General features: G+C 44.1%; 1 protein-coding gene across 14 annotated transcripts in view; it reads left to right on the top strand.

Moving 5' to 3' along the window:
- TENM4 (teneurin transmembrane protein 4) overlaps nucleotides 1–13,450 on the top strand; it is a 1,400,276-nt gene that overhangs the window by 1,372,388 nt on the left and 14,438 nt on the right. For all 14 annotated transcript variants that reach the window (XM_056561274.1, XM_056561279.1, XM_056561286.1 and 11 more), the window contains 4 exons: nucleotides 3,095–3,249; nucleotides 6,142–7,019; nucleotides 11,973–12,145; nucleotides 13,054–13,289. In XM_056561274.1, coding sequence (XP_056417249.1) covers nucleotides 3,095–3,249; nucleotides 6,142–7,019; nucleotides 11,973–12,145; nucleotides 13,054–13,289 — 1,442 coding nt within the window. The remainder of the gene's footprint in view (nucleotides 1–3,094; nucleotides 3,250–6,141; nucleotides 7,020–11,972; nucleotides 12,146–13,053; nucleotides 13,290–13,450) is intronic.

Raw genomic sequence — 13,450 nt, 5'->3', positions numbered from 1 at the left:
CTATGGTTGATGTATGACCCTCTGTGCCTATGCAGTGACATATATCGAAAGCCTTCCATTCGAGGTATACATCAGGAAATTATACAATATATACATCTAAAAGAATGCGTAGACATAATGTGAACAGAAGGGCTAGAGTAGCTATAGGGGATGTAGAATTTGCAGTTACATCTAGGCTCTGATGTCAGAATAATGTTGTCCGCTGGGGACCTCCACGATCTTGGCTGCGACACCCCAGACATCCAGTGCACAGAGCGAACTTCGCTCCGTGCCAGATCACTGGCGATGCGGGGCAGAGGCTCGTGATGTCACGGTCACGACCCGCTCTTGACCTCCCGGCCATGCCCCCTCAATGCTAGTCTATGGGAGGGGGTGTGACGGCCGCTACACCCCCTCCCATAGACTTGCATTGAGGGGGGGGTGGTCATGACATCACAAGCCTCCGGCGCTGCACACGACGCACTAAACGAACGCTGGGCGCAGCAGGGAGATCGCGGGAGTCCCCAGCGGCGGGACCCCCACGATCAGACATCTTATCCTTTATCCTTTGGATAAGGGATAAGATGTCTAGGGGCAGAGTACCCCTTTAATTTTGGGTGAAATCCTTTTTAGTTTTGCAATTTGCAATTATTTGCACAGATAGGGTTTTTTTTTTCACATTCGTCTTTATGAAAGTAACATATCTTATGTTCTGCTTGGAACGTGAAGGAATTGTTTATCAAGTGATAGCCAGAGAAGCAGTAAAACGTTCCCAACACAGGGGACCCCCTGCTGCTTCTAAACACACTGCTAAATTATGTCTGTGGATTGTTGGCGGTTCGCGGAGGGCGTATGACAACATGACGGAGCCCAATCTTCACACCGGCGTCTTGGTGTTTAATTAGAATCACAGTCTGTACATCGGGTGGGGGGAGGCACTACTGCTTAACGTTACACTGGATCCCAGCGCTTCTGACTCGAGCGTGTCATCTCCGTTTAGTCAGGTCTTATAGGGACATGTTTAATGTTGCTATTTCGGTCTTTATTCAAGCTATAATGTGTGCTAACACTAAGAGACATGAAGTAAATCAAGAATACAGAATCTTATTAGTCTAGAGACCAAGTCGATGTCTTATTCTTTGTATCGTCATTAGACACTATTACAAGCGGGTGGCCACATGAAGAGGGCTAGAGCACTACTTGTGCAGTGGAATGCCTATAAGAGTGTAACCATACTATAGTATTTTTGGGGGGCAAATTCAATTAAATAATGTTTAAGTCAATTAAAATGATGGTCAACCACAAAGGTCAGACTATTACATATGATATCTATTGACTTCCATTTACCATCTAATATGATATCCATTGAATATCATGAATGGTTGCCATTGACCTCCACTGACCATCACATATGTATTGAGTTCTATTGACCATCTTGTAACATTTTCTTTGACCATCACGTTTTATATCCGTTGACTATCATTATTGTATTGTTTGATATGCATTGACTCTGTTAGATGATTTCCATCCATAATCATATATGATGTCTGTTGACCTCTATTGTATGATGTCTGTTGACCTCTATTGTATGATGTCTGTTGACCTCTATTGTATGATGTCTGTTGACCTCTATTGACCATGTATAAGATTTCCTATGACATTTAATATCCATTAAAGGAGTATTCTGCCCCTAGACATCTTATCCCCTCTCCTTCGGGTGCAGCGCCGAAGGCTCGTGACATCATGGCCATGCCAGCTTATGACTTCACGGCCGCGCCCCCTCTATGCAAGTCTATGGGAGGGGGCATGATGGCCAACACACCCCCTCCCATTGACTTGCATTGCATTGACTTGACCTTGCATCACGAGCCTCCTCTCTGCATCTGGCACAAAGCAAAGTTCAATCCGTGCACCTAATGTATGTGGTGCCGCAGCCAAGAGCGTGGGGGTCCCCAGCAGCGGGACCCCCACGATCAGACATCTTGTCCCCTATCCTTTGGATAGGGCATAAGATGTCCAGGGGCAGAGTACCCCTTTAAGTATTGTGTATGATTTCCATTGACAATCACTTATAATACCCATTGTCCGTTACATATCTGCCATCGACGATTGACATTCATTGACCATCACATTTTAATATCCATTCACTTTAACAAAATGATATATATCAACTTTCACGTATGATTTTCTATTGACTATCATTTATTAAATATATTAAATTTCACGCATGGTTTTCATTTACTCCCCTTTAACCATCACATATGAAATACATTAAAGGGGTACTCCGCCCCTAGACATGATCGCAGGGGTCCCACCGCTGGTTCCATCTGATGGTCATTCTGTGGCTTCTGTGGGATACTTCCAACACTCACGTCTTTACGAAAAGCACATGTCTTCTTAGAGTTCTATGGCCGCAATGTCTGCTTCCTTCCTGCTTATGATATTTAAAATGAAGATATTTTAATGGGAATGACGGCACTCAGCAATTCCTATCCCATTAGGACACCTAGAAGATATAGGCCCTCATTTACTATTGCAAACCCGACATGTCATGTCGGGACGTGCGCCAGATTCTGGCACATTGAGCCAGAAATTGTCTGCGCCAGTTGCGCCAGAATTTGCACCAGAATTGAAAAAAACCCAACTAACTCTCCATTTTGCTAAGAAATCCAGAGAAAGGGGCGTGGCCGTTGGCGAAAGGGGCGTGGTCATTGGGGAAAGGGGCACAGTCACCGAAAAGGTGCGTGTTCCTGACATTTTCACAAAAACCCAACATATTTACTAAGGTTTCCACAGAAAATGTGGTGGATTTCAGCTGAGGAAAAACCAACAGATCAGCGCATGTGTAAAAAAATGGAAAATGTAGGGAAAAGAGCAAAATGTAGGGAAACCTTAGTAAATACGGTGGAAAATAAATTGTAGAGAATTAAAACCCACAAAGAAACCTACACAACACTCTTAGTAAATAAGGGCATAGTCTTGAAGAACAAAAGAGGCTTCTGTAGACCAGAGGTCCTTCCATACTTGTGACAATATACAACGCATCTTCCATTAGAACCTGATAGTATCTGTAGACTAAGACATAAACCTAATGTTCTTCTCTGTCCTCCTCCAGGCATCACCGTGGATAAATACGGCCTCATTTACTTTGTGGATGGCACCATGATAAGACGCATCGACCAAAACGGCATCATCTCCACCCTCCTCGGCTCCAACGACTTGACCTCGGCCAGACCTCTGAGCTGCGACTCCATTATGGATATTTCACAGGTACAACGATATGCTGTTCCAGTTAGGTTACTGGTCTTCTAGTAGGGTAATGCGACACAGCACTCGTACAAGCTGAATCCGATTAGCTGGCATCGGATATGTAACGCTGTCTCGCCCAAAATTCGCAACAGCGGGGATGTGAGAGGACTTTTCGGCTGTATCAGATTGCAAATTAGTTGCAGTTGGAGGCATGCTGTGCCGTAAAGAGCCGCGGATAAAAACATGTCGGCCTTTGCTGTCCTCATTAGAATACAGATAAATCTGCTGGTGAAGGAAAGCGGCTTAATCTTCTGCAGAATTTCTACTTTTTTCTTCATGTTTCGCACTTGACGTCACTCCTTTTTAAGTGCGTATTCTCTTCTAAAGATGTATTAAAACTTGACATCCGGAATTACCACCTCCTGGACACTTTGACAACCCCCTTGAATGTGATTGACAGTAATAGCGCGCCATTATACTGTTAAGATCTACACTGAATTCTGGGAAAAAAATGTAATTACTATTTTAAAACTAAAATAGAGAAACAGAAACACAGCCGCAAATCCACCATTTGTATTTTGATCTACTTGCTTCTAAGCGTAATTTTAAAAACTAACAGGTTGTTATTATAAATTTTTATCAAAAAGTACAAGCCCACTCGCCACGTCAAGGCCACCTAGTAAGAGTGGGTCCCTGACCTGACACTGGTGTAGCGCTGGGCGGCGGCCACTGCCACCGCGACACCAGGCCCACACGGGGAGCGACCCGCTGGCCAGGCAGTGGTCGCCGCCCAGTTCTACGCCAGTGTTAGATTAGGGACCCACTATGACTAGGTGGCCTTGACGTGGCGAGTGGGCTTGTACTTTTTGATCAAAATGTATAATAAGAACCTCCTGTTGGTTTTTTTAAATTATGCGGAGAAGCAAGTAGATCAAAATACAAATGGTGGATGTGCGGCTGTGTTTCTCTATTTGTGTTGGAAATTCAATTACTAATCTACAGTTTTATCCTGTATACTCCAGTTTCATCCATTCAATTCAATTGCACAGTGAACAAGATAAATGAAAACTGTCTAAAATGTTTTGTATTGATTCAAAACCGATCTTATTCTTCAATCACATCCAAAGCTGCATTCAACATTAAAGGGGTACTCCGCTGCTAGACATCTTATCCCCTATCCAAAGCATAGCGGAAAAGATATCTGATCACGGGAGTCCCACCGCTGGGGACCCCCGCGATCTCCCTGCTGCACCCGGCTTTACTTTAGAGCATCGGGTGCAGCGCCGGAGGGTCATGATGTCGCGACCACGCCCCCTCAATGCAAGTCTATGGGAGGGGGCGTGACAGTCATCACACCCCTCCCCTAGACTTGCATTGAGGGGGCATGGCCGTGACATCACGTGCATGGTGTGACCGGGACGTTACGAGCCTCTGGTGCTGAACCCAACGCTCTAAACAAACACCGGGTGCAACAGGAAGATCATGGCGGTACCCAGCAGCGGGACCCCTGCGATCAGACATCTTATTCCCTATCCTTTGGATAGGGGATATGTCTAGGTCGGAGTACCCCTTTATGTCTGCTTCTATTCCACACTGTAATACATACTCATAGGGTAATGGGCTTTATTGTGTGTAGGTAGAATAGGGAATTTGGATTATGAACCCTACCGGGGACAGGGAGGATGGGAGTGAACTCGACCTGTTTGCAGATTCCTACAATTTTATATGGCACAATACATTGTAAAAGCCGATGCAGGATATCAGCTTCATCGGACATGACTTGTAAGGTTCTGCGTAAGGATCTCTCCAGCACTAAGAGGTCCAGAGGTGGTGAAATATTTAGCCAGTCTGTGATGACAAGAAATGGGGTTTAAAAAATTGAAAATTCCCCTGGCTGCCGAGAGCGAACGGCTGTACTTGATGCTAACACAAAGCTGCGGTGTGAGCGCTGCTCTAAAGATTATTGCTGGCTATGAAGGGGATGCATTATTAAAGAGGGAAGCTCACTCTGTAATGTTCTGATACAAGAAAGGGGTAAAGTCGGCCCATGGCCAGGAGACTGCATAATTCAGGGCTTGGCCTGGAACTCAGACAAGATGCGGGCTGCTGCAGAGGGAAGCGCTGTATTCCCAGCTATGCATATCCTATTCTGCATGGGGCAAAGTATACGTGGGGATTTACAGTTTGAGGCTAAATAATGTCTTATAGTCTAGTCACCTCTAAAGCTGCATTTAAAATTTGACTGGTTTCCTATTAAGGTTGCATATGTGGTAGACAACAGAATTTTGAATGCAGCTTACGGAGTGAATGGAGCATGAGGTATAGTATAACTCAAGAGCAGTGCGTACTACCCTAACTACACTTGTTGTCATATGCCCATTTTGCTAGTTTTAATGTATGAATGGATTAACCCAATGTTCCTCAACCCTTGACCCTCCAGTTGTTGCAAAACCACAATTCCTGAAGTGCTACAGTTTGGAGAACACTGTTTGAGCCAATTAATCAATTAGACTTTACTTACGTGTGGTGGAAAACAAGTCCGTCCAGGTCCAACCTGTCCATGGGGGTAGAGGCTAGTCATGCTGTCCCAATACACACTGATTATTGGCAGATCTGCAATACATCATGTCGACTATGCCAAGAGGCTGGTAGCTAATGTGTCTTCTTAATACTGCAGCCACCAGTTGTCCTGTAATTCTTGAGCTCATTGATTCCACTCTCTTAACATTTGAGGAGCCCACATGTCCTATTCACCCCAGTGGTCCAGCAGAGGTTCTGGTGTCATCTAAGGGGGTCCAAATGTAGTTTTAAGGACCTATCGGTAAAACTTTTAGGTCCTCACTGAGGGACTTGCTCGAGCTTTTTGTGTCTTGAACTTTTTGTGTTTATTGAATGTCTAATTTTCTTTCCTAGGTTCGTCTTGAATGGCCGACTGACTTAGCAGTGAACCCAATGGATAATTCGCTCTACGTCCTTGACAACAACGTGGTGTTACAAATCTCTGAAAACCACCAGGTGCGCATTGTGGCAGGAAGGCCAATGCACTGCCAGGTTCCGGGCATTGACCACTTCTTACTCAGCAAAGTAGCCGTTCATGCCACACTGGAGGCCGCCACCGCTTTGGCCGTATCGCATAATGGGATTTTATACATTTCTGAAACTGACGATAAGAAGATTAACAGGATCAGGCAGGTCACCACCAATGGGGAGATCTCTTTGGTGGCTGGGGCTCCGAGTGGTTGCGATTGTAAGAATGATGCCAGCTGCGAATGCTTCTCTGGGGATGATGGCTATGCCAAAGATGCAAAGTTAAACTCCCCGTCGTCTCTTGCCGTGTGTGCCGATGGAGACTTGTATGTGGCCGACCTTGGAAATATCCGGATACGCTTCATCCGTACCAATAAACCTTTCCTCAACAGTCAGAACATGTATGAGGTGTCTTCTCCTATTGACCAGGAATTGTACCTATTCGACACGACTGGCCGACACCTCTACACTCAGAGCCTGACCACTGGAGATTATCTCTACAACTTTACCTACACTGCAGACGGGGATCTTACCCTCATAACAGACAACAATGGGAATACGCTGAACGTTAGACGAGATTCCACTGGCATGCCTCTCTGGTTGGTGGTACCTGATGGACAAGTCTTCTGGTTGACAATCGGCACCAACAGTGCTCTTAAGAGTGTGTCTGAACAGGGCAATGAGCTGGCCATGATGACGTATCACGGAAATTCGGGTCTTCTAGCCACCAAAAGCAACGAGAATGGCTGGACAACATTCTACGAGTGAGTATCAACCTGAATAGCCTCCTTGTGGGTAATTTTGTCATTTTCTATTCAGGACTTCTTGAGTCATCATCATTTTGCTCTTAAAAAAAAAAGGCCAAAATTTGGAGCATTTAATCCCTGCAACCCCAAAACTGACTTTGAAACGGCCACTTCTAGGTGGGATTTTACAAATCTTGCCTCTTTTTTTGTGAGGTTATACCAGCAAACAGTACTGTTAGCAAGTGTGCTTATATTTCCTGGACTACCACAAATGGTGCCTTTATATCTCCTATAGAGGTCATCACCCCCTCTGTCTCAGACTCCTAGCTGTGAACGAGTTCAAGAGCTGGATTATAGGGAGGGCACATGGCTTTAGGACTAGTTTTAAGAAGGGGTACCTGATTTACGGGCTAGTTTATAGGCAGGGTACATGACTTGTGGTCTCCACCACGCTCCATGGTGGGCCCTTTAGTAAAGAGTTTATACATGCATCTAACATAGACTTCAGTGAAGAGTTCCATGCACAGCCATGGAGCTCTCGCCAAGTTTTGTGCCCAGCATTAGATGGGGTTGTCACCCCCTCTGTCTTGGACTCCTAGCCATGGGGGGGTTCTTGGACTAGATTATTAGGAGGAAACATAACTTGAGGGATGGATTATAGAGAGGGCACATGGCTTTAGGACTGGTTTAAAGAAGGGGCACCGGACTTGAGGACTAGTTTTAAAGGGAAGGTACATGACTTGAGGTCTCTACCCCTCTCCATGTTGGGCCCTTTGGTAAAGAGGTGGTCATACATGCATCTAAGGGTGTCCCTATAACCCCCATACACTTCAGTGGAGAGACCCATGACCAGCCATGCACCCCTCAGAAAGTTTTTTTTCCCCAGCCTTAGATGGGTTGCCCAATTTGGACAGTCCTAATTTGTTAGAAGGGCTTCCTGACAAGTCACTGATCACAAAGTGTGTTTATATTTCCTGGACTACCACAAATGGTGCCATTATATCTCCTAGAGTGGTCGTCACCCCCTTTGTCTTGGACTCTAACTATGGGGGGATTATAGGGAGGGCACATGACTTAAAGGGGTACTCCGGTGGAAAACATTTTTTTTTAAATAAACTGGTACCAGACAGATATACAGATTTGTAAATGACTTCTATTTAAAATCTTAATCCTTCCAGTACTTATAAGATGTTGTATGCTCCACAGGAAGTTCTTTTTTTTTATGTATTTCTTTTCTGTCTGATCACAGTGCTTTCTGCTGACACCTCTGTCCATGTCAGGAACTGTCCAGAGCAGGAGAGGTTTGCTATGGGGATTTGTTCCCGCTCTGTACAGTTCCTGACATGGACAGAGGTGTCAGCAGAGAACACTTTGGTCAGACAGAAAACAAATTCAAAAATAAAAGAACTTCCTCTGTAGTATACAGCAGCTGATAAGTACTGGACAGGTTAAGATTTTTAAATAGAAGTCATTTACAAATCTGTATAACTTTCTGGCACCAGTTGATTAAAAAAGAAAAAAAAATAGTTTTCCACCAGAGTACCCCATATATATATATATATTAGGGATCGACCGATTATCGGTATGGCCGATAGTATCGGCCGATAATCACGATTTTGGGCATTATCGGTATCGGCAATTATGTTGCCGATAAGCCGATAATGCCCCGCCCCCCGCACCGCCCCCACCGCACCGTGACCGCCACCCCCTCGACCCGCCGCACCGCACCCCTGACCCACCTTACCGCGTCGCACCCCCCACCGTGATGCTAGGCGGTATACCGTATGGATTTTTTCCTATACCGGTCGGGCCCTTCCCCCACCCTCCGAGTCAATAAAAAAATTAAACTTACCCGTAATGGGGGTGGTCCAGGCCATCCTTCCTTCATGTAGTGTCCGGGGGCGTTCCGGGTGGAGGGTGGTCCGGTCCGGGCTGTCCTTCTTCTCCGGCGGTCATCTTCTCCACTCCGGGCAGGCTCCGGCCTAGTACGCTGCATAGACGCCGCTACGCCGTGACGTCAGGTGTGTCGCTGCGCACGGGCGTCACTGCGCAGCGACGTCTATGCAGCGTACTAGGCCGGAGCCTGCCCGGAGTGGAGAAGATGACCGCCGGAGAAGAAGGACAGCCCGGACCGGACCACCATCCACCCGGAACGCCCCCGGACACTACATGAACGATGGATGGCCCGGAGCACCCTGGCAGGTAGGGGAGAGAAGCGGGTGGTGGCGGCGGCGGTCTATGGCCCCGCAAAAGCCACTGCAGATCATTGATTTAAAGCGCCCGCTTTAAATCAATGATCTGCAGCGGTGTCGCAGGGGGTTAAATAGCCAATAACTTATACCGGAATATCGGTATAAGTTATCGGCTATCGGCCCTAACCTCCACCGATTATCGGTATCGGCCCTAAAAAATTGATATCGATTGATCCCTAATATATATATATATATATATATATATATATATATATATATATATATATGTAAATATATATATTATAGTGCGGGCACACAACTTGAGAGCTAGCTTATAGGGAGAGTACATGACTTGAGGTCTCCACCACTCTCCTTTGTGGGCCCTTTGGTAAAGAGGTGGTCACACATCCATCTAAGGGTGTTTAGACTGTTCCCATAACCCCCATAGACTTCAGTGGAGAAACCCATGCAGCCCTCACCAAGTTTTTTGCCCAGCCTTGGATGGGTTCTTCTATTGACAATGAGGTGCCCACAAAGTGTCCCCATGCTGAGACCTCTGGCGATCAGCTGTAATCTATGGGACAACCCAGCAATCAGTGTTCAGTTTCCCTGCAGTGCCTCCACAGGGGAAATTAGGTATTACACTGTTCCCTTTCAAATCAATGAACTCTCCCGTACAGAGGACATCTACTTTATGAGCCATAATGGTGCCACCCAGCTTTCTCAAACAGATAATTTAACAGCGGGGGGACGAGTCAAGGATGTTTTTGACTTGGGGGTAGAAATATCCTTTTAACTAAAGCCGCAAATTGGAAATCTGCTTCCCACTTAATCGCCACGTGAAGGATTAACGTACTTTTATTTGTGGGAATAAAGGGGAAAAAAATTATTTCGAAATGTCTTTGATTTTACAAGTTGAAAATGTTAGAGCGGCAACATAAATTGTCGAGCGTCTCGCAAAGAACGACCCGCGCAGAAGCGTAATTCTGCCAATATTAAATTGGCTACAAACCTGCGGGGTCAGATTTTTCCATTCAAAGCTATTTCCAGCACCGATGACAATTGACGGGTGGCACCGAGTGCCAGAAAATTAGATGCGGCGGGGTTCTGCTAACAATTCCGAACTTACGCGAAGGAACGATTTTATTCGGCTTTACTCATAAAGGAGAGAAAACATGTTCCCATAGATTAAAAGTGCATTTCCCAGTTCTCTGCACCATTACAGGATGCTGAGCTGTTACTGCAGACCATTAAGGCAGTGTTTCCCAACCAGGGTGCCTCCAGCTGTTGCAAAACTACAGCTCCCAGCATGCCCGGACAGCCGAAGGCTGTCCGGACATGCTGGGTGTTGTAGTTTTGCAACAGCTGGAGGCACCCTGGTTGGGAAACACTGCGTGTAGGAGAAATCGGCACCCCTGTGTCAGTCTATACAGCAGTTCTGGCATCCTATTCGCATATCATATTGAGTTGCCCATTAAAATAAAAACCAAAGGGTGCTGATTATTGGCTGCAAACGCCGCTTCCTCCTGCCCTAGTTTTTATACGCGAGGCCCAAAATGTGCCGTTACATTGCAGCACATGGCGTTCCCACTTGCAATGTGCAGCAGAATTGCCGACAGCCATTAACAGTGACGATCGGCGCCAGCAGCTTCAGCTATTATTGGAACAATTCACACTTTTAATTTTTTTTATTTATTTTTTTATTCTCGTCCCATTTAGTAAATATGCTAATCGCGTTTACATTTTAACTTTTTTTTTATTTTTTTACGAAATTAGACATGCATGATGGAGATGACAAATCTACCTGCTTTTAATTTTTTTTTATTTTGTGTATTTTTTATTTAAATATTATTCTTTATGGCAAAATCAGGGATAAATGCACATAATGGAGACAATAAATCTTTATTTATTATTTTATTTATTTATTTCAGTTTATTTCAATGCATTTATTTCTTCTATTAATTATTATTTTTTTGTTGTTTTATTTATTAAAAAAAAAATTCAATCCAGTTAGTTTTGGAGTTAGTTTTAATTTATATCATTATGATTATTATTATTATTAATTATTTTCTTTTACATTTAGTTTTGGGTGTTTCTTTTTTTATCCTTTTATTTAATTTTGTTTATTTAGTCTTTTTTTTAATTCCATTAGTTTAGAAATTTGTTTTTATTTACATTTTTTTTTTGTTGTTGTTTTATTTACATTTTTTTTTTTTCAATCCAGTTAGTTTTGGAGTTAGTTTTAATTTATATTATTATTATTATTAATTATTTTCTTTTACATTTAGTTTTGGGTGTTTCTTTTTTTATCCTTTTATTTAATTTTGTTTGTTTAGTTTTTTTTTTTATTCCATTAGTTTAGAAAAAAAAAATGATTTACATTTTTTTTAATTCTTTTTTACATTTAGTTTTAGATGTTTTTTTTATATAAATAAATCACTAATTTCTAAACATATCATTATTTCAATGTATTTATTTTTCTTACGGTATTTCTCTTATTTTATTTAGTCTTTTTTTTTATTCTGTTAGTTTGTGAAATAGTTTTTATTTACATTATTTTTTTTCTTTGTTTACATTTAGTTTTGAAATTTGTGATTTCTAAAAAAAATAAAAACATTTCTGAAACCTATTATTTCAATCTATTTATTTTTTCACTTATTTTTATTTTTTTTACTTAGTCTTGTTTTTTTTTTATCCAGTTAGTATTTATATATTCATGTATTTATTTTTAAATATAAATTTTTATTTACAGATTATTTACAATATTTCTTACTTTCAGATATGACAGTTTCGGTCGCCTGACCAACGTCACGTTCCCCACCGGGCAGGTCAGCAGCTTCCGCAGCGACACAGACAGCTCAGTCCACGTCCAGGTGGAGACATCGAATAAAGAAGATGTTACCATAACAACCAACCTGTCAGCATCTGGAGCTTTTTACACTCTGTTGCAAGGTAAGTTATGCCTAGACAGTTTAAGAAGATGCAGCAGAGCTGAGGTTGTTTTAAAACATTTCAGTAGTGCAGATAAGCAACTGTAAAAGTTAATAAAATGCACTAAATTGACAAAATCTTCTGTACTGTATATAGCAGACTAGGCTCTACAACTCGGCCCGACAAACTATGCTTGGCTGGACCTCCCCAATTCTGCTTCATTGGGCCACGCAAACTCTGTTCAGCTGAGCCTAACATATTTGTCGGCGCTGACACTCTGAGCTCAGCTGGAGCTGATATGCTGGTGTAGGCTGCTGGTGTTGGTGGCTGTTTCAGGCCCAGCCCAGTATGTCAGGCCTACGTAGGTCTGGCATGCTGGACTGGGCCTGACACACCGGACTTGGCTTGACACAATAGGTTTACCTGGGCCTGTACCTGAAACGCTGTGTTGGTTCTCATACACTGGGCTGACCTGGGTCTGACACACTGGGCTGACATGGGCCTCTGACACACTGGGATGGCCTGAACCTGACACACTGGGCTGGGCCTGATACACTGGGCTGGGCCTGATACACTGGGCTGGGCCTGATACACTGGGCTGAGTCTTATACACTGGGCTAGGCATGATATGCTGGGCTGAGCCTGACACACTGGGCTGACCTGGGTCTGACACACTGGGCTGACATGGGCCTCTGACACACTGGGGTGGCCTGAACCTGACACACTGGGCTGGGCCTGATACACCTGGCTAGGCATGATATGCTGGGCTGAGCCTGACACACTGGGCTGAGCCGGGCACACTAGGCTGACATGGGCCTCTGACACACACTAGCTGGCCTGGACCTGACAAACTGGGCTGACCTGGGTCTGACCTAGGTACTGCCATTTAACCACAGCAAAACCAAAATACTTTGTGGATTTTTTTTTAGATCAAGTAAGGAACAGTTACTACATTGGGGCAGATGGATCCTTAAGGCTCATTCTAGCCAATGGCATGGAGGTCGCCCTTCAGACAGAACCTCACCTTCTTGCCGGTACAGTGAACCCCACTGTTGGGAAACGGAACGTCACCCTGCCCATAGACAATGGCCTAAACCTGGTGGAGTGGCGACAGCGCAAGGAGCAGGCACGCGGACAGGTCACTGTTTTTGGTCGCCGCCTCAGGGTAAATTTTATTTTTCCTAATTTTGTCTTCTTTCTGTCTCTGTGGTATCCTAAAAAAATTGTCATTGGTCCTATAAGTAAATGTATCTGTTCTACTGCACTCAGCGCTACAGTATGAGTAACACAAAATTTGTTCAGACTAGGTGGGATGGATATCCTTAA

This window comes from Hyla sarda, chromosome 2 (assembly GCF_029499605.1).
Source record: "Hyla sarda isolate aHylSar1 chromosome 2, aHylSar1.hap1, whole genome shotgun sequence".
Lineage (NCBI taxonomy): Eukaryota > Metazoa > Chordata > Amphibia > Anura > Hylidae > Hyla > Hyla sarda.
This window is presented reverse-complemented; position numbering and strand designations above follow the sequence as displayed.